This window comes from Marmota flaviventris, chromosome 5 (genome assembly GCF_047511675.1).
Source record: "Marmota flaviventris isolate mMarFla1 chromosome 5, mMarFla1.hap1, whole genome shotgun sequence".
Classification (NCBI taxonomy): domain Eukaryota; kingdom Metazoa; phylum Chordata; class Mammalia; order Rodentia; family Sciuridae; genus Marmota; species Marmota flaviventris.
The window spans coordinates 9,618,657-9,643,063 of NC_092502.1; the positions used below are offsets into that span (position 1 = coordinate 9,618,657).

The 24,407-nt window shown below is 51.0% G+C and overlaps 1 protein-coding gene across 2 annotated transcripts; it reads right to left on the minus strand.

Annotated features, from left to right (window-relative positions):
- Nucleotides 1–11,415: 11,415 nt before the first annotated feature.
- On the minus strand, nucleotides 11,416–22,579 carry Bnip1 (BCL2 interacting protein 1). Of its 2 annotated transcripts, XM_027938583.2 has the most exons (7): nucleotides 22,397–22,470; nucleotides 21,785–21,978; nucleotides 20,635–20,727; nucleotides 17,420–17,511; nucleotides 14,993–15,094; nucleotides 14,134–14,252; nucleotides 11,416–11,997 (listed from the first exon to the last, which is right to left on the minus strand). In XM_027938583.2, exons 2-7 carry the CDS (start codon nucleotides 21,800–21,802, stop codon nucleotides 11,801–11,803), a joined length of 621 nt encoding a protein of 206 aa, XP_027794384.1. In that variant the 5' UTR covers nucleotides 21,803–21,978; nucleotides 22,397–22,470; the 3' UTR covers nucleotides 11,416–11,800. The 2 variants fall into 2 exon arrangements, with proteins under 2 accessions (XP_027794384.1, XP_027794383.1); XM_027938582.3 differs by lacking the exon at nucleotides 21,785–21,978 and having other exon boundaries at nucleotides 22,397–22,579.
- Between the last annotated feature and the right edge of the window lie 1,828 nt (nucleotides 22,580–24,407).

Consider the following 24,407-nt stretch of genomic DNA (forward strand, 5'->3'; position numbering starts at 1 on the left):
CATTCAAGTTGGTGTCTGTGGCTGGTTGGTGACAGAATGGCCCCTCAGCCCCCTCTGGACGGCACCCCTACCATGTGACCTCGCGAGGAGTCACCCCGGGGTCTGGGCTGGCCTCGTGAGTGCCTCCCAGCAGCACCGGGTTGTGGGATGAGGGCGTCAGCTTTGAGCCTAGCATTCAAGAGGGTTGGTGATTCTGCTCACTGTCTTGGAACCCTGTCCCTGTCATTACGGCATGACAGAGGTGGCCTGCCAGAGGGGGAGACAGGCCATCCAGACCAGCCTCCCGCAAGCTGGCCTTTGGCAGGGCAGAGTCCAGCCGAGATCAGCAGAGCTTGTGGGGAGAACACACACTGGCTCACAGCCCGGCCGACCCTGTCCCACCAGAAAGTGCCTAGTTACCTGGAAACTCAAGAGCAGCAGCAAGCGCCTAAGACGTAAGCCCTGCTGGGCGTTGTTTGTTACACAGCAAGCGCTGACTGCTACGACATATTTTCTATCCATTCCCTCTTTATCTTCACCACTGTCAGTAACTACTCGGGGCCTTGGTGAACTTATGCACATCTCTGTATAAATTACTTCTTCTTGTGTGCCTTCAGTTTACTTTTTATCTTCTTAAATTAGAAGCATGGAACATTGAGTTTAGCCTGTTTATTATATGACTCCTCCATGTGTGTATTTTGCCTAGTTGGTTAGATAATACCCTACTAGATTTTATTAAAGTCTCCATGACACGGTGATTTTGTCAAATACTTCCTGTATTTCTAGTTTTTGAATCATTTGTTACTGTCCTGTTCCTTGGCATATGGTTAGCTATGTGTTCCACGGTGTGTTATTCATAGTACCCTCTTGGTAGACACCAGGTGATATTCTCAATACTTTAACCCGTTTTGTGAGTGGGAAGTCCACTCCCATTTCCACTTGCCTTCCTGGTGCCGTGGTCCAGTTCGTCAGGAGGCAGAGCGGAGGTAAAGCTGCCCGTCTCCTGCTGGTGGGTGGCCCCAGGGTGTCAGCTCCCCTGTTTGTGGGTTTTGTGTGCATGGGGACCCACATACAGGCACAGCATGGCCCTCAGGGGGCACACGGCAGCCCTAGCACAGGCATAAGAGGCCTGATGTGTGGCCTAGGGCTGGCGCCATAGGGCGGTGCCTGGGTGAATTTCACGGAGCTCCTGGGGCGGGAGGCTGCTGCAGCAGGGACCACGGTGACCCAAGGACAGGTAAGGCCCAGGAGACCTCGGACACTCCTGTGTATCACCATTCCAGCCTCCCGTGCCCTTCGCTTTCAGACCATCATGGTGTTTATTATGTGTAAGGGACTTTGTGGACAGATGGGGTTGGGACAGCCAGAGAGGATGGGGGTCAGTAAGCACCTCCCACGGGCCCCCCCTTACAGCCCCACCCCCACCATGGCCACAGGGGGACCAAGCTCCCAGCACGTGACCCTTGGGGATCACAGTCCACCCTAGCGATGCCCTTAGCAATGGAGCCTGGGGAAGGGGCGGGTGACATCCCCAGCCGCAGTTGCCCTGCTCACCCTCAGCCTCAGCTCGCCATCTGCCTCTGAAGCAGGCTCTCCACAGCGCTCCACCACCTCGGGCTCCCAGTAGCCACTCTGTCCACCTGTGTGCCACCTGCTGTGCCCTCTGTGCAGAAGCCTCCCCTGGTGGCCCTGGTAAGACCTCCCTCAGCCTTCCAGTCTTGGCCTGGCTGCTTCTCCTGCCCACCCCTGCCCCTGCCCCTGCCCCGCTGAGCCCAGCCTTCCCCTGGCGAGTGCTCGGCCCTGTGGGTCAGACTCTGCGGGGCCACCGGGCTGTGTTCTGACTCCCACTCATGCAGCCCTTCACCTGGGACATGTTACTGAATTCCCGTGCGCCCCAGTGTTCTCCTCCACAAATGGGGAACGTCAGGACCTGCACCAGAGTGGTTGAGACAAACGAGAAAACCCAGCTCAAGTGTATCACGGCACCTGCACATAATAGGTGCTCAGACAACAGTAGTGATGTGTTCCTGTCTATCGAGGGCTAGGAATCCAGCAATCAGCAAGGGTCCCATGGAGCTGTGGGAAGCGGTAGATGCATTTATTACTACAACATATTTATCATTACATTTCTCTTTTCTCCACTTTTATAAGCAGAAAATACATCCTAGCAAACCACATGGCAGTAGAGGCTGGAGCAGCATTTGCACAGTTAGGTTGTGCTCTGTGTGTCTTTCTGTGGCTCAGGAGGTGGGGAGGCCCCTGGAATCAGGTCTGCCAGCCCAGCCCAACCCGTCCCCACCAGTCCCCAGCTGGCCCGCTAGGGCCAGAGAGCTCATTTCATGTTTGCTGGGGTTTGCCTCTGAGGGTCTGTGGTACTCTTTGTTATGCAGCATTATTGGGGCCATTGCTAACTGATACAGAAAGGATTATAAATGGGTGAGTGTGACGGGATGTGGCAAATGCTACAATGGCAGTGGCAACAGCTGCAGGAGCCAGAGCATCAACCAGGCAGCCTCGCTTCAGAATTCATGCCAACGATTTTCCCATGAGAGGTCAAGGTCACATTCAAGAGTGTCTCAACCTTGGACCTTGTCCACCTTCATTGGTTTTCCACAGAGTAACCTCACTCTCAAATCCTGCTGGCCCACAAGGGCCACAGAGTCACTTGGGTCTCTCTCTACCCGGGCCTCATGCACATGAAGGCTGCTTCCATCCCTCGATGCTACCCCATCTTGCCCAGCAGTCACCACCCTCCTGTCTTCCAAAGGGCAGGGAGAGCCAGTCACACCCTGCAGCCACGAGCAGGTGGCCCGTAGGGGCTGGGCCTGGAGCAGGAGTCCCTGCTGTGATGGATGGGGACCTGATGACTGGGGAGCAAGAGGACCAGGAGGCCTTCTTCCAAAAGAGACCACAGGGTACCTGTTTTAGCATCCGCTGACCAAGGCCAATCCCCACTCCACCATCACCACCAGACAACCCCTCTGCCCCTCTGATTCCTTGCCTGCAAAATGAGGCTCAAATCCCACTACCCTGCTGATGGACACTAAAGCCAGATGATGACAAAGGTCGATCCCTTCTCGTGGTTCCCCTCCCCGATGAGGCTCCTGGGAGACACTCCAGGGCAGGCGGAACTGGGTTGGATGGTGCAGTGGTCAGGGAACAGGCTTGGGACTGACCAGCTGTGTGATTTGGGCCCACGGGGCCTCTGGCTCCTCCCCTGCCCCTGGGATAACAGCAGCCCCATCTCAAGAGCGGCTGCGACAGGCTGAGGCGAGGCCCTCACTGAGTGGCAGCTGTCGCATGATTTGGAAACCACTAAGCAGAGGAGCTGGAGTAATGGCTCTGCCGGGTCTGATCCCTGGCCAACATGACTGGTTCTTGCAGGTTTGCTAAGGGTACCCGCCTGCTCCCCTGTCATTGTCCCTAGGCACCTTGAGCCCCAGAAAGGAAAGGGGGAACAGGCTCCAGGGCGGGGGGGACGGGCGTGCGACCCAGCGGTCCGACCCGCGGCGGCAGAAGGAGGCCCTTATCGCGGGGCGGCTGCATTTTGCTTTCAGGTTAAGTCTCCGCAAATCAAATGTCCAGTGATTTCCTCTAGATGACCGCCGTGGCTGCGGCCACCTCCCCGTCCCCCTGGATCCAACCTCAGCATGGTTCAAGGGCGCTCTGTCCACCCGTGGAGCCCAGGGGACGGCACCGACCAGAGGGGCCTATCCCAGCACCCCCCCCCCCCCCCGCCCGCTGGGGCGCTAAGGTGACACACGGGACCCGCCCTTCCTGGCCCTTAGAATGGGCAACACTGGGGGGTTGAGGTGAGCGCCACCTGCAGGGAGGCGCAGAAGGATCGTGAGAGTAGGGACGTCTTTAGAAGGCGGCAGCAGCCTCTCCGGGTAGGGGACCCATCAGGGCCCCCAGAAGCCCCTGAGGTGCCGCAGGGGGTGCCTGATGGACCCCTCCAGGCCTGGCTCGCCCCCTTCTCCCACTGACTCCGAAGACCTTGGAGCAGCAGCACAGGGTCGGTCCTTGTCTCAAGGGTGAACCAGGTTATCCAGGCTATTCAGGGTGGACTGTGTCCCCTGTAATGACGCAGCCAAGTCCTGCCCAAGTACGTCAGAATGTGACCTTACGTTAGGATGTGGTCATCAGGTGAGCCCTAATCCAGCAGGACTGGTGTCCTTACAGTAAAGGTCACAGAGCCTGGGCATAGAGGGGAGTCGGGGGCGGGGTCACAGGAGAAGATGACGTGGGGGTGGAGGCTGGGGCTGGGTGGGCGGCAGCAGGCCAGGACACAGCGATTGGCAGCAGGCCCCAGAAGCGGGAAGAGGCTGGGAGGGTTCTCCACAGAGGCCCAGGGGCGTGGCCTTGGACACCTTGACTGCAGCCCTGGGGCCTCGGGTACCAGGAGATGGCAGATTGTGCATGCAAGACAAGCACTTTGCCAACTGAGCTACATCACCAGCCCCAAACCCCAGCATTCTAATGTTCTGTAGCCAATGATTCCAACAAGGCACCGTGTGGATGGCTCCTTCCTACTCCACAAGGTCTGCTGCAGCCTCCGCTGGGAGACTGGAAGGCTGTGGGCTTGGGTTATCTGGAGGCCTCTTCACTCCTCTGGTGCCAGAGTGGGACGACTCGGAGACAGGACTCGGAACTGTGAGCCAGAGTGCCTTGCGGTGGCCTCTCCACATGGCTTGAGACAGGGTCTGCCAGGTGGCTCCCACCTCCCCAGTGCAGTGTGGCTGTGGGCGGAGTCTCTTGAGGAGGCCAGACTGTCTGCAGGAGAGCCTCCTTGGCCTTGCTCATTTCTGGTGTCCAGAGACTCCGGAGCCCACCTGCCTGGATTTGAATTGAAGCCCAGATCCACCAGCTCCTGGCTGTTGCCGTGGGTAGGTTCCTTGACTTTCCTGGGCCTCAGTTGCCTCAGCTGACTGTACGTCCGCTGCCTCCCTGGTGGAATTCCTGGATAAAGTGACATATTTGCACATAGTAAGTGCTCAGATTTATTAATCCGGAGCTGTGCACAGTGGTGTGGACCTGCAGTCCCAGCACTGGGGAGGGTGAGGCAGTTCAAGACCAACTGGGCAACACAGCAAAACCTCATCTCAAAAAACAAAAATTTAAAAAGTAGCATCATCACATACTGAACTGAAACTCTTCATCAAATATTGCGCCCTCCGATCCTCCCATCCACTGTCCTGCAGCCTGTCCAGATGAAGGTGGAGGACCCCAGGAGAGTCGTCTTGTGAAATCAGGAACCCCTTTCTTAGAAACTCAGCTGTGTCTGGGGCACTGCAGTTTCCACACCAGCGAGTGCTCCATGTATAACAGCTAATCATTAATTTTATTTTGAGCACCATTATTTCTAAGTGGTTCAAAGGAATTGTCACTTTAGGCTCCCCTGGGATCCCTGGGCCTCCTCTTGAGTACTTAACACTCTCTGGAGCACCCGTTGGGACTCAGGTCAGCCTCCAGCAGGCTGCTGGCTCTGCAGAGCAGGTGGGATCTTGTATTCTTGTCCTCAGGACTCAGCACAGAGTGTGGCCCAAGGACACAGCAGTACCTTAGTGGAAAGGGGAGGGGAGGGGAGGTCACGGGGCAGCCGGGAGATTACAGTCTAACTCACGCCCTCTGGTCCTCCCATCCACTATCCTGCAGCCTGTCCAGATGAAGGTGGAGGACCTCGGAGACTGTCTTGTGCAAACCAGGAACACCTTTCTTAGAAACTCAGCTGGGTCTGGGGCACTGCGGTTTCCACACCAGAGAACGCTCGGCTTTAAACCAGCCAGTGCCATCCTCATTCCACATCTGCTTCCCTGTGGAATAATTTGATCTGGGAGTACTCTTTGCCAGAGAATAAGATGGCAAGGGGAGAAGGGAAACAAAGATTCAAGTTTAAAAGTGAAGATCACTTCACATGGAGCTACTTCCACGCCTGCCCTTTCCCCGGGTTGGAAGGCCGGCTGTCTGCCGCCGCTTGCCCACTCTGCCGAGTGCCATTTGAGGAATCCCTCCCTCCCTGGATCCTGACTCCTTGCCAACCCCTGCTAGACACTGTTCTCCTAAAGTTAAGTCCAAAGTGAGGTTGCTTGGCTTCTGTTTGATGTAGAATGTGTCACCTGTGGGGGCCACTCTGAGAGGCACCATGTGAGCTCTTGGGGTGGAGGTGCAACTTAGAATCCCCCAGCACGACTAGGGTCAGAGCTGCCCAGCTGTCCCTGTGATGTAGATGAGGAACCCACATCAGAGAGGGCGATCCTGTGCCCAGGGACATATGGCCAGCAAGAGTGCAATTAGAACCCAGGCCTCTCTGCCACCAAAGGCCACGCTTTTAATGACCATGGCACTGTGACCCATTGAGGTACAGTTGACCAACAACGTGCTGGAGGCCGTGGGCCTGGGGCCTCTGGTGTGGAGCCTGGGCTTGCTGCTGGGTCTGAAGGGACACTGGGGGGGGGGGGTGATAACACCAGCCCTCCCTTCGCTCCCAGGCTGTAGCCCTTGGTTCCTGACAACACCACTGAGACTGCCGCCTGCTATCTCTTAGATTAGCCTGCAGCTATTTTTATTCTGCCCTTGCTTAGGGGAGAAACGCAGCGTGGGCCAACCCCGGGCAGGGCCCCTGGAAGACCACCGTGAGCCGGGGAGAAAACAACTTGTTTTACTACCTTTTTTTAAAAAAAATATATAAATTTTTGTTGTAGATGGACACTCTCTATTTGTTTGTTTATTTATTTATTTATACGTGGTGCTGAGGATGGAACCCTGCTCCTTACACATGCCAGGCAAGCGCTCCACCACTGAGCCATAGCCTTAAAGAAAAAAAATTTTTTTAAACTACCTTTGTCCCCTGAGACATATCCACACGTCTATCCGCACGTCGAGTCCCCTGTGGAAGCGCCTCCCACAGGGAGTCCTGGCCTCCTACACAGAGAACACGGTGCACCAAAGCCTGCCCTGAGCACCACCATAAGTGCCACTTGCAGTGACGTCTTGTCCCCTGGTTCCATGGGAGGGAGGCTTTGAGGAGACAGGCTTGGGGAAGGGAAAGGGCCGTAGTGGAGGGAAATATGGCTTCCCTCCCGCCTTTAGGTTCTTTGGATAATGAATTAAATATACGGAAAACAGATGAATGGGGAGAAGCCATATTTGAGGAGGGGAGCCGCAGAAAACACAAGGTGAGGGAGGGCCGGTGACTGAGGCTTGTCCAGCCCCCTGAGCTCCAGGAAGGACCACAGCCGTGGGCCCCAGGGAGGGGCGGGTTATGGGGGGCCAGGGGAGGGTGGGTGACAGCTCTCTCTTCCCCCTGCAGATGCGTCCTGCTGTGGGTTGGCCCTGTGTGCCTAAGTGCTGTGTAGAGGACGGCTGTGCAGGTGTACCTTGGGACAGCATATTCTGGTCTCGCAGTCACATTTTGGGATGGTGTTCGCTGAGCCCCACAGGACCCCTGAGGACAGTGTGGTCGGCCGGCCTCAGGGAGGCCAGGAGGTCTGCCGAGCCCAGGACAGGGGAATGGAGACAGTCTGGGTCCACAGCTCTGCCGGGAAGTCCGTGGCACGGCTGTGGCTTGGGAACCACTGGAGGTCCTCCCACAGTGACGGGCTTGCTGTGAGGCCGCGGCCACCTTGTCTTTGAGAGAGGTTCAGGACAGGGGGAGAGAACCCGAGTTAAGTCTGCACTTCAGGTTGAAAAGATGAACCAAAATTAAGAGTGTCCAAGAAGCAAGAGGAAAACCCAGAGAGCCTGGTGCCCGGGGCGGGGAGGCTTCTGAGGGAACCAGTGTCCAGGGGATCACTGCCTCCGGGAGGGATTCGGTGTAGAGTCCTCAGGATAGAGACCTTGCGCTCTGCTCCGGCCACACTGGCTTCCCTGCGGTTCCTGCAGGTGCCTGTGTTGTCCCCACCTGGCCTCTGTTCCCCCTGCTCTCAGCAGGACCCTCCCCTAGCTCACCACCTGACCACGCAGAAGGTGGCTGTAAGGTTTAACTGTGGCACGTCACATAACATTGGCCATCCAGACCATCCTTCAGCACACAGGTCAGTAGTTCTGAGTTCGTCGTTCAACACATATCCAGAGACCAGATGCCGTAGAGCAGCGAGCCCACGCGGCTCTCCCTGGCTGTGACTGACTGCCTCAGACTCCTCAGGTAAGAGGAGGCGCCCAGCCTTGTCTATTTGTAACATTGAGCTTCGCCACTGCCCTCAGGTCCAATCAGATCCCGTTTTAAATCCTTTTAAAAGCCCTCCCATAAACAAGACAGTTTTGATGATTTTTGTGGCAAAATACACATAAAATTTGCCATTAGTGATGCTTTGTGCATTCACGGCAGTATGCAGCATGGGTGCCTCCAGAACATTGTCATGAGCCCCAAAGAAAATCCCACATTCTTTAAGCAGTCACTGCAGTTTCCTCCTCGCCTGGCCCTGGCCCTGGCCACCACCAACCAGCTGTCCACATGGGTACTTCATATAAATGGAATCACATGACATGTGGCCTTCCATAGCTGGCTTCTTAAACGCGCAGAGTTTTCAAGGCTCGGTGCACAGCGGCGGCTCAGCCTCCTTCCCTAGCTGAGTGGCGTCCATTGTGCATACACCATTCTGTTCACCCACTTGCCAAAGGACCTCTGGATCCTGGGGGGAGTGCTGCTGCCAACGTGTGTATATGAGTTTTTCTTTGAATGCATTTAAAATGATTTAGACCATAGATCTAAAATTTAAGACATTTTATTAGATAATTTTTCTTGTTTTTAAAAAAGCCATCCTGGACTGCTCTTCTTCCTGCTTATTGCATACCTACCCATTTCCATGTCCCAGATAGCCATGAGCCTGTTCCCCTTCCCCGAAGGCACTGTGTTGTCCACTGTGTCCAAAGGGACCAGTTCCAGGACCCCCGAGGACACCAAACCCCACAGAGCTCAAGTTCCTCATATAAAATGGCATAGGATCTGCAGAGAACCCATGCACATCCTCCTGTGCATTTTATTTTTTTAAAATATTTTTTAGTTGACAATGGATTTTTCACTTTATTTATATGCGGTGCTGAGGATCGAACCCAGGGCCTCTCACACACACAAGCCAGGCGAGTGCTCTACCACTGAGCCCCAGCCCCAGCCCCTCCTGTGCACTTTGAATCTCCTCTAGGTGACCTGTAATGCCTAAGACATGTGAATGTCTGTGAATAGCTATGCTAATTGGGGGGTAATGACAGGGAATGAAGTCACACACATTTTCAACCCAAGAATGATTGAATCCAAGGGATGCAGAGAGCCAGCTGCATTTTCCAACCCAGTGCAGACTTTGCGTATGAATTACCTGCTTACCCTCCCCCACAAATCATAGGCTCCACGACAAAGGGAATCTTGTGTTCACTGTGTCCCTAACACAAATGCCTGGCAAATAGTGGGTGCTCAGAAACACTTCTTGAATGAAAACCGTCTTGAGGGCTGCTGTGTTTTAATTCCTTGACTGTCGGCTCATCGAAGGCTCGGTGTAGCACATGTAGCAATGTAGCACATGAACTCACCTTATTGCTTAAGAGTGAAAACTAAAACCACTCATGAAATATACTCCAAAACCAAAATATGGGTAAGCTTCACACATTGATTAAGAAAAAAAAATCTGGAAAGAAAAAGAAAAAAAAAAAAAAATCCACAAGAGTTTTTCAAATGGCCTAAGGAGCCCTTCATACCTATCTCAAGACAGAGCGAATGTGGACACTGCCCTCTCATGGCTGATAGCAGGAGAGCGGATTTCTGCAGGCCAGTCTGGCAGGGTTGTAGGACAGGATGTTTCAAAATGGGTCAAGTTTGATGCTATATTCAAGCGGCAGGTCAGAGGGAGAATTTCAGGGAGTATGGAGCCACACATCTCCATACTGTGAGGAGGCTGTTCCGATTAGCAGGAAGTAGTGAAGAGAAATGTTGAGACAAGAAAATCCCGACTTGAGGGCACCCATCTGCTGCGCGTACAGCTGGAATCCGAGTGGGAACTTCCCATCTGTGCTTTATTCTCAGCTTTAATTTGACCCAAAATAAGACACATGTGTGTATAATTTGTGCTGAATGTCTTTTGGGGCCAAGAACTGTTTAAAGATGGTCTATGTGAAGTATGTTTCCATCACAGTGGCCCACACAATAGCCCTCCACCCCGGGCTGGCTCTGAAACCCCTGGTGGGTGCTGCAGTGCGGCCAGCACAGACCCTGTGCACTGCGATCCCCAGCAGTGCATCGCCAGCTGACCAGGCCGCCGAAGGGCTAGCGGGAGGCTAAAGGCACAGTGTGGACGTGTTGGACAAAGGGACAACTCACATCCTGGGCAGGAGGAAGTAGAATGGCCTGAGAGCTCATTGTGCTGCTCAGAAGAGCATGCAATTAAAGCTTGCAAACTTTTCATTTCCAGAACTTTCCATTTAACATTTTCAGATCATGGTTGACCATAGGTAACTGGGACCACAGAACTATCGAAACACATAACGTACTACTCAGGACCTACTGTGAAGCCAGCAATGAGGACTGCAGGCAATCCAGCGTGGCCCTTGGTACTGCCCCACACACTGCCCCAGCCCTCAACACCCTCCACTCCCACAGGTCTAAAGACTGGTCTCTGCCTGGCCAGCTCTTCTGGAACCCGGGGGCTTCTGCTGCAGGACATTTCAGGGCCCAGAGCCCCGGGGATGGCAGCATTCAGGAAGCCTGGCCAGGGGCTGCATCTGCTTCTTCACACTGTCCTCTGATTCTCAATTTGACTCTGAACTTGACACCAACAATCACCCCCACTCTACAAATGGGTAACCCACTCTGGGTCGTGTATTAGCACCAATCTAGAGCCCCAGACTCCAAGCCCAGTGCTTCAACCAAGGTCCAAAATCCATGTTCTTTCCACTGACCCTTCTTCCTCCACATCACCCCTTCCAGGTCCTCTGGGGCAGTGGGGAGGGGGACTTCAAGTGTGAGGTCAAGCAGGCCTATAGCTCAAGAAGACACTGACACCTCCAGGACTGGCCAGGCCCAGGCCCTGCCCCCGGCCTTGGCAGAACTCAGGTCCAAGTGGGCCTCAGCTTTCCTTGGCTTCCCTCTCCTTGCTTCCACTTGGTCTGGACCTCAGAAAGGGGTCAGCTGGCCCCACAGTCACTGCCCAGCGCTGGACTCGCCAGGCTGCTGTGGTCAGAAAGCCTCTCCCTCTGCACTGTCAGACACTGGCCTGAGTCACCTCGCTGGAGCGAGGCCCCTCCCGACAGACACTCTGCTGCTTGAGGGAGGAGCGTGCTGGCCTCCCAACCTCGGCAACTACCCGCAGCGTCTGGGACATGGTGCCTTGGCTGCCTAACAAGGCTTCACTGAACAAATGGACAGACTGTTTAAATTCATGTCTGAGAAACCAGGACAAGAAGAGGCACAGGGATCCCAGAGCGAATTCTGAGAAACAGACACACCGCGTCTACTGAATACAGGCTAGTTTATTCAAGGAATGACCGGGAGTTTGTGTCACCCTTCTTCCATCTCTTCTCTTGTCCCCCCACCAGACTGGGCACTAAGCTTCCAGGGGGGCAGGGCATCTGGAGCTGGTGCCCCTGTGGCAGCCACCCACAGTGCTCAACTGCCCAGTGCCCTCGGAGTCCCTGTGTCACACAAGCAGCCCATTGCTCTGCCTGCCCTTTACACACCAGTCACCTGCAGAAAAGCTGGGGGCTGAGTCTCCTCTCTGACCTGCTGAGCAACCGGAGCAGATGGGGACTGGCTCAGTTTGGCAGCCTGGCCGGAGCTCGGGCTGGATGGCTCCTGAGACAGGGGCCTGAGGAGAACCAAGCTGGCCGCTCCCGGATGTTAGAGAAATGGAAAGAGGCGCTTCTTCACGATGTAGAGGACTGTGGCGAGAAAGAGGGCCAGCGCCAGGAAGATGAGCAGCTTGTCAGTCAGCTCGCGGCGGTTGTATTTCGTGATGAGCTTCCGGCCCAGCTGGATGGTCCCGGACATGGACTTGAATTCCTCGTTTGCGTCCAGGATGGTCCGCGAAGAATTGACTGAAAAAGAAGAGGGAGGGCCTGACTCAGAGACCCTCTGCACGTGTGGCCAGGAGCTTGCTGCCGCTGGCTGCCAAGAAGGCACACTGCGTTGGGAGCAGAGAACGGCCCGGACAGGGAGGCTCCTCCCAAGGTCCAGCCAGCTGATGGGGTTGGCTCAGGAGTATGGAAGAGGGACACTAGCAAGGAGAAGGGAGGCAGGTGGGCCACCCAGGTACCAAACTCAGCTCTCCAAAGTAGACAGGCTAGGTCAGCTCATGGGCTGGGGGCACCGGTACTTCCACCTGTGAGCTGTGGCTCCCCCAGGACACCTGAGGTCAGATGCGCTCTTTGCAATCCACACAAAGGCAAGGACCGCCTGGGCCCTGGCAAGAGTCATCCCATGTACCAGCCCTGCAGTCCTGGACACTGGCTTCAGCTTTAAAGATGTAACTAACACCTATGCTCCACCTGGGTGACTCCCAAGAGGTCCGTGTCCCTTAAGGGTTCACTGTGCCAAGTCAGGAATCCTTCTGAGTGCAGACTATGGGCCTGACACTCAGAGAAGAAGGTCTGCCTGGCCAACTTCACCTACAAAGCCCAGTAAGGTGTCCTCAGAACATCCACTGAACAAGCGTTGATCGTGAAGGCAGGAGCTAAGGGTGACAGCCACTCCGCTTGCGCAGGAAGGGGCATTGAGGATGTTCATTTGCTTGTGTTCACAGCCTGGAGGACCCCGGATGTAAAAGAAAATGGAAGCCCAGGTGGGCTCTGGGGAGGGAACCAGAGGGATGAAGGTCAGGGGTCTCTGACCTCTCGGGACAGTGGTCTGTTGTATTTTCTTTTTGTTCTACTTAGTTGGGCACCTTTTGCACTGACAATAAGCAGCCGCGACACACTCTATGACTCCTGACCATGTAAGATATGGCGAATGCAAACTGAGAGATCTGGAGGTATAAAATACACACGTGGTCTCAAGACAGCAGGAGGGGACAGCGTACAACACAGGCCTCCGCCACCTCCTCAGGCTCCACACCCCTGGATTCCACCAACCTCAGGATGGACGTGTGGGAAAAAAATGTATCCGTAATAAACATGTAGAAATTTTTTTCTTGTCCTATTCCCCTGAAGGACACAGCGTGCCGACTATTACACAGCATTCCCACTGTGTTAGGTATTGTAAATCATCCAGAGGTACCTTAAGGTCCACAGGAGCATGTGGGTAGGTTGTATGCAAATACTGTGCCATTTTACATGAGGGACTTGAGCACCCTCAGATCCTGACATCTGTGTGGTTCCTGAACCACACAGGAACACTGAGCAGTGACTATTTCAATAATTTTACTACTAACTGCCTGATGAAATGGGAATATTTTACATCTAATGGCTTAAATGAAATATATCATTCAAATTAACTTCACATTTCTTTTTACTGTTTATAACATATCTACCAGAAAATTCAAAGTCACATGCGTGACTCCCATTATGTTTCTACCAGGCAGCACATGGACAGCATCTTTCCTTTAACCACGTTATGTATTTTACCTTTTCACAAAATTAAGCTAAAAAATGAATCATCAGAGGAAACAGAGCATTTTGAAAATGACAGATAGACCAGCTGGAGCCAGGGGGCGCTCAGGGCTGCACACTACCATGCTCTCTACTTCCGCCTACTGTGACTCTTCTAAGTTCAGCAGCCTCTGACTGGTCCTGGGAAAAGGAGCGCACGGTAAATAATGCTCAGGAGCACAGCTGTAGCAGTCTGGGCGTCTCGACAGCAGTCGTGATTCCCAACCTACCTGGTCACACAGGACCCCAGAGCACTCACTGAAAACTAGACGCCAGGCCTCCTGCCTCCGACTGCTGGCACACAGTCCCCAGGGGAGGGCAGGAATCCCTGAGGCCCTAGGAATGCTCTACTGGAAATGCTGCGGGGGGCTGTCTGTGGCACACCTGCAGGCACAGACAGGAGAGGCAGGAGCAGTGTGCCCTACTCTGGACAGGCCCGAGATGTCACCTCACCTCACGAGCAAGATGCCACACAAGCCAGGAAGCTTCAGGTGGGCAGAGGCGAAGGAGCCCTGGGCAAAAGTGGGGGGGGCAGCCGCCCTGGAGCTGGGGGCCCTGGGAGAAGACTCCCGCCCAGGGTGGGCTCACCTAAAGTCTGCATGGCCTCCTCACTCTGCTGCACCTGCTGCGACATCACCCTGCTGATGCCCATGAGGCTCTCCGTGATGGCGCTCGATGTCTGCGCCAGGCTCTCTTTGGTGGTTTTCCTAAAAGCCCAGAGGAGGGGAAGGAATGTCAACTAAACCGCCCTCAAGAAAGCCCCATGTTCAAACGAGGCCCCAATTCTTCGTCTATCACATTAGCTGGCATTTTAAATGACTGGTCACCAGCTAGGGTGTGTGTAGAGACGGGGCTTGTGCAGACTGTGACAGCGCGACAGGGACGGAATCAGTGACACTGTCTACAGAGCACGTTAGACACGTTCATCCTTGACGCGGCAATCTCATGCCTGGGATGCCTCCCAAGGAACCACCCAAAACGTGGATAAAGCCTTTCATTCTAAGGTGTGCCGCTCACCGCACCGAAAAACCAGACTCGGGGACATATGCAAGCAGGAACTGGCTAAACGATGGCATTCTGGGCACGTTAAAGTGATGCTTTGTGCATTGTTTAAAAAAATAACTGAGTCTTTGTGCCACAGTTCAAAATGCAGAAGTGTAGGATGCTAAATTTATATATAGTACAATTTTGACTTTGTAAAAGACATGAAAGGAAAAGTAACAGGGGAGGCAATGTGCCAAATGTTTATGGACAACAAGATCGCAGCTATGCTCATTCTGTAAGTGGCATTTTTCTTTATTTTACTCATTTACTACCAATAAGCATACACTTCTTTCATACTTTAAAAATATAATAACATTAAGCACGAATGTTGTCCCACAGAGGGTTGGACAGCAGGCCAACTGTTACCTGTTATCTGAGCCCAGAAAGACAAAAGGCAGGTTACCTTTGCCTTAGGGGGTCTCCTCCCTGGAGAAGCTCTGCCTTCTCTAGGTTGTCAATTGCAATTTTGCAGGTGAGGTTGGCTTTCCTCCAGGAGGTCTGGTTGCTGAAAGAAGAAGGGTCCCAGCTGAGTTTCCGTCAACTCCCCCGGCTATCAGCCAGCTGTCACAGCAGTCCGTCCTTCCAAGCGCAGCCCGTGGCGCCCATCCCTGCCCCTCAGTTGCCCTGGCAACTGATGTAGCTCAGGTCCTAACAGCTCTCCTCTGGACCCCAGAAGCTGTCTCCAGGATGTCCTATCATTGCCATTCTCCCTGCAGGCACAGTTTACAGCCCCATGACACCTCCAGACTGCAGGGTGGCATCCAACCCCTTAGCTGGGCACAAAAGGCCCCATTCTGTCAAGTGACCTCTAAGGCATTAGAGGTCTGCTGTGTGTGTCTTGGTGCGGCCATTCCTTGAGAGCCCCAACCCACTAGGCCCCTTCCCATCACTGGAAGAACCGTTTCTGACCCCTTAGCTGCTCAGTGAATGTGTGTTGTTATAGAAGGAAAAAGACCAAATGCACCACCTTTGTCAGTATTTCTCCAAGATCTGCAGTTCTTTACAGATCACTCAAGAGCAGTACAAATACACTGTATCGGCAGGGGCCTTATTGACATGATTTATTTACATTCTTTATCTAATCTACTTTGTGGTTACAACTCCAATTTGGTGAACAGCTCCCTAAGATATAGCAATACAGCTGACAGACCATAAAAAAGCTAACTGTGAGGCTGGGATACAGCTTAGTGGCAGAGCACTTGCCCAGCATACTCAAGGCCCTGGGTTCAATCCCCAGCACTGCAAAAAACATAAAAAAATAAAAGTTAACTGTACCCCTCTGGGGATGAAACCCATGCTCAGGAACTCATGCACCAGCTCACAGCAATTGTACTAATCCCTGGAAATATTCAAAACCAAAGCAGAGCACATGAACTCAGGTGGTTTCTAATAACACCTAAACGCCAAAGGTCTCCCAAGGGCTCTCTGATGCTGTGCAGCACCTGCCATGCCACTTCACACTTGCCATCTTAAAAGAATCAACTGTATCTTCAAAGAATTTGCAAGAGAGTTCTGCAAGGCCCGGTGTGCAGCAACCAGGGGGCACAGTGCCTGCCCTTCCGGGGCTCACAATATACCGGGTGAGGACAGGTGAACAGATACTCACTGCACAGTGTGACAAGCGTGGCTATCCAAGCCCGCTCAAGTACTGTCCCCACCACAGCAGCCACCAATACGTACTCAGGCACTGCTTTCTCACCTCCACGTCTATGCCAGCCAGCTCCACATCATGCATGGCCATTTGCAGCTCAAGCCTGTCCTGAGCTGACCGTGTCTGGAGCAGCTTGCTGAACTTGACACAAGGCTCCTCTCTATTCCAGGTTGAGATGGGAGTATACGTGGTAGAACAGGAAAGCAAAAGTATCCTAACACGAAGCAGTCACTAACACGAAAGCCCCAGACACTGCTCCACCCACCCCGTCCACCAGTCAGCGCCTCCCCGAGGGCACGCAGCTTCGGCCAGCGGCCAGTGGCCAGCAAGGATGCTGCTGGAAGATGACTCAGAATCAAAGCCAAGGAGGAGGGCCTCAGAGAAAACCCCCAGGAACACAGACACAGCAGGGCTTCAGGTGAGAGCACCCCAAGACCAGGGACTGGGAAAGCTCCTGGAGCCCGTAGAATCTCCGCAGCAACCACCCTTACCCTCCGAGATGACCCCACATAAGCCAAATGTGAAGGGAAAGGTAGTGCTTCGCGTTTTCAGATCACCCGGTTGGAAAAGTTATTCCCCCCTCAATTCAAATCAAGAAATAGCTCAGGGCTAGGGTGTAGTTGGGTAGAGTGCTTGCCTCCTTCGCATGAGGCCCTGAGTTCATCCCCAGCACCACATAAATACATAAACACACACAGGAACAAAGGTTATAATCTTTTTAAAAAGTAAGTAGCACATAGCTGTGGTTTTATAGTCAGGATGGGCACACAGATGGATTAAAATTCCATTTTGTTGGACATAACAGAAGCTCATTTACATCTTTAGTGTGACATTTTTTTAGATAACATTATCTAAAATTTTGTTCCCTCAAGTAGGTTCACTTCCACTGGAGTTTTCCTAGTACCAATTACTCTTAGATAAAATTGACCCTGTATTATAAAACTAATCATGGGTTTTGTTTTGTTTCGAAAATATAAAATACAGCATGTTGTTAAATGTGCTCCTGTGTGTGAACTATGCACAGCTCCCCTGCCCCCTCCACTGCAGAATCACTGCTGGAGAGCACCCTCAGCCCTGTGCAAACCACTCAATGAGCCTGGGTTTATTAGGCAAATACTCCCCTAAGCTTCATGGAAGCAAGGGACCCAGAGGCGCTGGCGTGAGGCCAGGCCCTGCTACCTGAGCATCTGCTTTTTGTGATTCTCCACTTCCTGCAGTAGAAGCTGCTTCTCCGACTCTTTGTCTTGCTCCTTAGCTGACTGCTCAAGTTCCTTCAAGGAGAAAACAGCTCTGTGTTAAACAGTTTTGAAAGCCGATATGAAAACAGAAGAGCATTTCTATTTCTAGCAAAGGTGCATAAGGGCACTTGAAGCCCCCCTTTAAAACAGAACATCCAGGAAGGATAGGTAACGTATATCCTTACAGCCCAGTCTGCAAGTTTACAGCCCAGTCTGCAAGAAGTAAGGAAAATCCCCAGGGCCCAAAAGTGAGTAGTAATCTCAAGCCAGAGTGCTCAGCCGGCAAGGATGTGGGAGCTGCCACCCTATGACCAGGGCATGCCTGACATGGAAAGCCACTGACCCCACACTTAGCCATCATGAGAAGATCAAACGGCCACATGTTTCCAAATGCTCTCTCTCGGCTACTGTCCCTAGTTCATCAGAGAATGGTTACGAAGAGTTTGAGAGTTTGAAAGCTCATGTAGGGACAGAAAAATGAAGATTCAAGCCATCTAAGGCTGAGATTTGGAACTGAAAACATCACAAATCCAGGACCCACGAAAGGCCACACCCTCAGCAAAGAGGTCTATCCATCAACAGAGTGAAAACAGAGACACAGTGGGGGCACTATGGGGTTCTGGATAGAGATGCAAAAACAAAAAAGCAACAAAAAGCAAGACTTCCCTGGGTATTTATAATTAGAGAAGCTGCTCTCACATTGATCTGGGGTTCAAATTTAAAGAAAATAATAGAAAGCACGCCTAGGTTTGATAATCTCAGGAGACCAGCAGAAGCAGAAAGCCTCTAGAGGGATCAGCCCGGGGCCAGGCCACAGCCTCACAGTAAGGTCTGCAGAAGGTGAGGCTCATGGCCTGGAAACCAATACCAGCACACTCCAGCCTGCGTAGGAGCTGCAGACTTGAACAGCAAACAGCCTATCAGACCCCCGTGACTTCAGCACACAGTAATTAAAGCTGTCTCTGCACCTCAAGTCTCAAGTCACACTTTTTTGTTTACAAATTGAAACAAGTTCCAGTTTCAATCCAGCTATTCATCTAAAACCTCTGTGTTAGCTTATTTGTATACTAATTTATTTATTTACATGCTTATTTGCATGTGCTAATTTGGAACAAGCTATGTATCCACCATTTCAATAGCTCAGAAATTACTTCCAATTTATTTCCCCAAATACCAGCTAACGCAGAGAAAATTGTGAATTGGAAAATTTTTGCAAATGTCATCAGATGTTTGCATAACTGTTTGTTTAAAATTCCCTAGTAGGCTGAAAACCGAAGGCAGAACTGTATCTACTGTTGTTCACTACCTTTATCCCTCGTGCCTGGCATGTAGTAGGCACTGAATTACTGAATGGAAGAATGGAGGCACAGGGAGAGGAGACATGGAGGACAGGAGGGAGCAATGTATGATTTCCTCATGAAAAGCTGCCTGGAGTTCAGTCACAGAGAACCAGCATCAGTTCTGGAGAAAAGCAAGGGGGTAGAGTAATTCTCAAATTCCAGGTTGAGAACCAAGACATTTACAGTCAATACCGACTACCTGTAGAACAGTGTATTTTGAGAATATATGGCCATTTCTCTTCTAGTATCACAATTTTGTTGCAAATGCACAAAAAAGACAATCACATAAGAGCTAAAAACATCAAACCAACAGAAATCTCTTATATAATTCCAGGCATGAAGAGAACATGTACATGCGCAGGAATGTAGATTAGAATTGCGGTGGGGTTATTCATTCACTGGGTATGAGCCTGTCCCCTTGACAGATGGAGACATACCTGTGCTGAGGAGCTAATGGGGACAAGGACCACAGTAAATATGTAAATATATTAGTGAGGCAATTTACATAAATTAGTGAAGAAAATAAACATCAGGTAAGCATGTAAATACTTAAATAGAACAAGGAAATACTTGTATTGAAGGTAGAGGGTGTAGGGGATTAGCTGAAGAAAGCCTTTTAGGCAATAAATTAGCTTTTGAAAGCAAAAAAAAAAAAAAAGTGGAAACAATCCAAATCAATCCTCCTTGATAGAGAAGAGGCCAAAACAAATCATAGTTATACAAAAAGACCAAGGAAGCTCTTTAATTTCTGCTGTAAAAAGTCCTCCAATACATACTGTAAGTTTACAAAAGTGGTGTTATAATTAGGCTAACTTTTAAATGAGAAATGGAAAATAAGTAAGAAATTACATTTGTCTTTTAAAATATTTGAGTAGAGAAATTCTGGAAAGATATATAAGTAAAAAATGAAAATGGGTACCTGTGTGAGGGGTGGGGGACAGAAACAAATAAGAGGTATAACTGAGCAACTTATTTCTGCTCATACGCACACAAACATAAACCATGAAAGTAACAATCTTTCAAAAATTAAGATGATTATAAGTGCCAGAGATAGAGACAAAGAGATGAGCTAGGTAGAGTGACTGCTAAAATTCTAAAGTTAACTCTACGGGAAAAACTGAGTATTTTCAGAATTGAACTTAAGACTCCCCAGGAAGGCCACACGTAGGACACAACATCCTATTGCCCTGTGACCCAACAGGCCAGTGTTTCTGCAGCTTTGGAACAGACTATCTTCATCTGCTGAGCACCAACAAAGCTGCTGGCTGGCTTCCGGGTGACATCACACTCGAGGCACAAGTCTTTACCACAGGGAGCAAGACCAAGTGCCTCTAGAGTCACCAGAGATGGGCAGACCCTGCTACCCCTCTCACACTTGCTGGGCAGGCAGTGGAGAGGCTCCACTACTCCAACAGCTCCTTCTCATGCCCTGGTGTGCTTGGAGAGATACCTAGCCCATTGCTGAACGCAGGCATACTAATGTGACCCATGTCTCCATAAACAGGAAGACACATGCAAGAAAAGCAGTTGACAGACTGAGGTGGAGAATGAGTTGGCCAGAGAGAGCAGTAGACAAGAGAAAATAGTTGAAGTGATCTTAGGTTCTTCAAGTTCAAAATTTCCAGCTGGCATTCAAGTTCCTCACTGCTCCCTCACTGGGGAGAGGTTAGCGGTCACCCTCGCTGTCCAAATGTAATGACCCATTCCAGCTAGTGTCTGAGGGACCTGGACAACTTTTAAGCAGAGACTACACAGGGGACACAGCTCTCTTTGTTGTGACCCATTCTCCATATCTCAGTTCTGCAGCCACACTCACCTGTATTCTGTGCCGTAGCTGTTGAAATTTCTCTTTCACTTTAGTATTCAGTTGGGTAAGTGCACTTAAGGGTCCAGAACAGTCTTGGATATCCTAGGAGACATGGAAGAGATGAGGGGCCTTTCTTGTGGCAACAAAATGAAATCATGTCATCTGTACAGCAAGAAAGCTGACTCAGCCCACTAAGGTTGGCCTAACTATAATTCATCCTGATCTTTGCTGTTTACTTTTGTGACACAAGCAAAACCATTCTCTCTTGCATTTTCCTCATCCTTCTTTAGATTAATGTTGAACCAATAATATAAGAGCAGGCTAGGGGTATAGTTCAGTAGTAGGGCACTTGCCTGGCATGTGCAAGGCCCTGGATTTGATCACCAACACCACAAAATAAAAAAGAAATATCAAGTACATAGAATCATAACTATGCTTTGACCCAAATTATTAGCCCCTTAAGTTTGACAAAGCATCACCCAGTCAGCATGAAGACTTAAAGCAGCTTGCATGCCCAACAAGAATGGGCACCCAAAAGTGATACTGTAACTTTAGATCCTTCCAACTTGAAAACCAGAATGCTTAAATTCCTGGCAAAGTATGAGAAGATTAACTTGATCTGATTTTACAAACCATCTGTTATAAGTCACAGTGTTTACAGACATGTTTAAGGGTAGATTTAGAATTTGTTTCTGAAAATAAATTCAGAATCATTGGGGCCAGGTTTCAGAGCAGACTCTAGATCCAGATTATGTGCAAATTCTGGCTGTAAGAACTGACTGTGCAATGTTTAAAAGTTACTTAAATTCTCTGTACCTCAATATCGTTATCACAGCACCTGTCCTAAGGCCATATATCTGTGTAAGGCACTCAATGGAGCAGATGGAACACGGTCAGAATGCAATACATCTAGTTACAACCACTCTTTCTTGTTAGCAACCACAAGAACCCAAGCGCTAGAAGGAGAAGGGGGTCCAGGCAATTCAGAGAGCTTAAAAGGGTCATTTTTTTTCTTTCTTTCTTTCTTTCCTGGTGCTGCGGATCAAACGGCCGTGCACATGCTGAGCACACATTCTACCACCGAGCCACACGCTCAGACCCTGGTCACTCATTTGTGTTAATCCAATCCCCAGTTTCTTTTTCCAGAATTGGCCCCGACCTTCTGTAGATTGTACATCGGAGAAGTGAAGTTCAGGAAATTCCAACGTTGGCACCAAGCCTCTTCTCTTGTCTGTGGTTCACTCAGCCTGGATCGTTCTGCGGCTGGTCTGCCTGGGGAGACCCGCTGTCCTTCATTTTTAGCCACAGCTGGTCGCCACCTCTGCAATCTACCTCTACTGTCAGGAGGCGCTCCTAGCAAAGGGAAGCAGCTTGTCTGGACTCTCGGTTTCTTCTTGCTGCACCCGCAGACCCCACTCGGCCTCCTCCGCTGAGCGGCTCGCTGCACCGCGGCCTCGACCCTCCCAAGGCTCGGCGAAGCCCAGGGGACCCTCTGCCGGCGGGGCGGAGGCGCTCGCTGGAGCCTCCCCCCGGACTTTCCGCGTCCGGGTCCGGGTCCGGGTCCGGGTTTTGCCTGGGTCCGCCTCTGGCCCTTTACTCGATTTCTCCATTCATGACCACAGCGAGGTGCGGGCGGTCTGCGCCAGGCGGCGGGTGCCACCCTCGGGGACGCCGCCGGGCGCGCGGGGGGTGGGGCGGACGCGAGGGAGCCCGGAAAAGACCGCGCTCGGCACCGCGGGAGGGCGAGGCCGGCAGGGCCCAGGAACAGTACCTGGATAAGCGCTTTCACCTCCAGGTCGAACTTGACGATCTCCTGGTTACAGATCCGGACGTGGACATCTTGGGGGGCCGCCATGTTGGAGACGCCGGCTACGGGCCGGAGCGGGGCCCAAGTTTGAACGCGTTTTCGCACCGCCTTCTTTTGCTTCCCTCCCGACTCGGGGCAGCGCCCCCTAGAGACCGCCGCGAGCGGCGAGCGACAGGCGACAGTCTGACAGTCGGGAGCACTCGCGGGTCCTCTCGGTTTGGCCCTAATAAAACGGAGAGGAAAAGAAAGAGAATTTCAAGAATGCTTAACAGTGGTCACTGTCCATCTTCTACCTATCGGGCTTTCTAATGACTACATTTTTTTTTTTTGCATAGAAGAAAAAACATAAGAAAAGTATCAGTTGGGATGTGTCATTTTGGTTTTTTTTTTAATTTCCTTGTATTTTTCATATTTTCTACTATATGAATTGTGATTAACTTTTTTTAAACGTATGCAATCTCTATCAAAGGGATGCTTCTAAAATATGGAACTGGGACGTGCTTATAGTCCTTCAGTTCCCTTTCTTGTGTAATCAGATTATATTTGTCTGGCTGGAATGGTTTTGATGGGGATAATGTCAGAGCAAACCTTCAACAAGTGGTAGCTCCTGCATTTGATCATTAACAGTCCATGCTTCTAGTTGGCCTCAAGGCCCTCAGCCACCCCCTCGCCCCACCCTTTCCTGGACTCCGAAGGCTCCTTTGACTCTGGCCTTGGAAGGCTTGCCAGGCTAGCCGGGAGCTTCCTGTGCTCCGCTGCTGAGCCACATCCCCTGCCCCATCTACTTTTCACGTCCCCTCAGCCTCCACAGATTCTGAGGACCTGAGGGCCTACAGATGTTCATCTCTCTTAATCCTCACAGCCACCCTTGAAAATGGTAATTCCCCAGAGATGGACTCAAACACACAAAACCAATATGGCCCCTGGAGGGCTGAGGTGGTTGGTACTGCACATGTGTACAAGGCCCTGGGCCCTGGTTTCCATCCTTAGCACCACCAAAAAAAAAAAAAAAAAAAGAAAGAAATTTCCCCATAGGTAGAATGGTACAAGCAGGGCTATGTGCTGGCCCATCTGCGTTCCTAGGGGACTCCGCGAACCTTCCCTTTAAGTGTTTGCTTCACCCACATCTGATACAGAAGCAGGAGGCTGTTGTGTGGAATGAGACAATTCACAGAAATGAGACACAGATAATGTGGCAGTGCTAAGAGCTCAATGCCTGTTAGTTGCTGTTGCCCTATTACTAACCAGTACTATGGGATCACATCAATGTTACAGACACTTTATCTTAAGGGCTTCACTGACATCATCTCTTAATTCTCAGAACTCTACAAGGTTAAAAGATAGGACAGAGAGGAAGAGTGACTTGCCCAGTGCAAGGATATGTCCTTTCTAAAATTCTGACCAATCCTGTCAAAATGACTCTTCATGGGGGTTATGTCGATTTACACTCCCACCAGACAAGTGGTACAAATGCTGGTCCCCCATAGCCTTTCCACACACGTGGATTTTTTTCACGCATCAGATTAGGCCAAAAAAAAAAAAAAAAAAAAACAGGCTTTATTTATTTTGCATTTCTTTTATCATAAATGATATTGAAAACTTTTCCTTTCTGTATTTGCTTTGCTCAATTTTGTATCGGGTCATTTGTCTTTCATATTAGTTTCTAGCAGCTCTTTATATAGCAATCATTAGAGATGTGTTGAGAATCTTTTATTTGGGGGGTCTCTAGAATTTCAAATTGTTTTTATTGTTGTTGTTCTTAAAGAAGATTTTGTTTTATACAGAATTTGATTGGTCTTCATTTAAGGCTCCTGGATTTGGGGTCCAAGTTGAAAAGGACTTCCCCACACCCAGGGCTTTAAAGGATTGCCTTCTAGGGATTTTATGGTTTTATTTCTATTTTACATTTAGATCTTTATCCATTTTGAAATATATTGGCTTATGGAGTGAGGTATGGAGTCACTGCACATTTTCT

Excerpts from the sequence above, each read along its gene's own strand:
- Bnip1 (XM_027938582.3), bottom strand. The coding sequence starts at position 22,480 with ATGGCGGCCCCCCAAGATGTCCACGTCCGGATCTGTAACCAGGAGATC. Across the intron at positions 20,728-22,396 it reads AGGTGAAAGCGCTTATCCAG|GATATCCAAGACTGTTCTGG; the intron begins GTACTGTTCCTG and ends CATGTCTCCTAG. Across the intron at positions 14,253-14,992 it reads GGAGACCCCCTAAGGCAAAG|GAAAACCACCAAAGAGAGCC; the intron begins GTAACCTGCCTT and ends CTGGGCTTTTAG.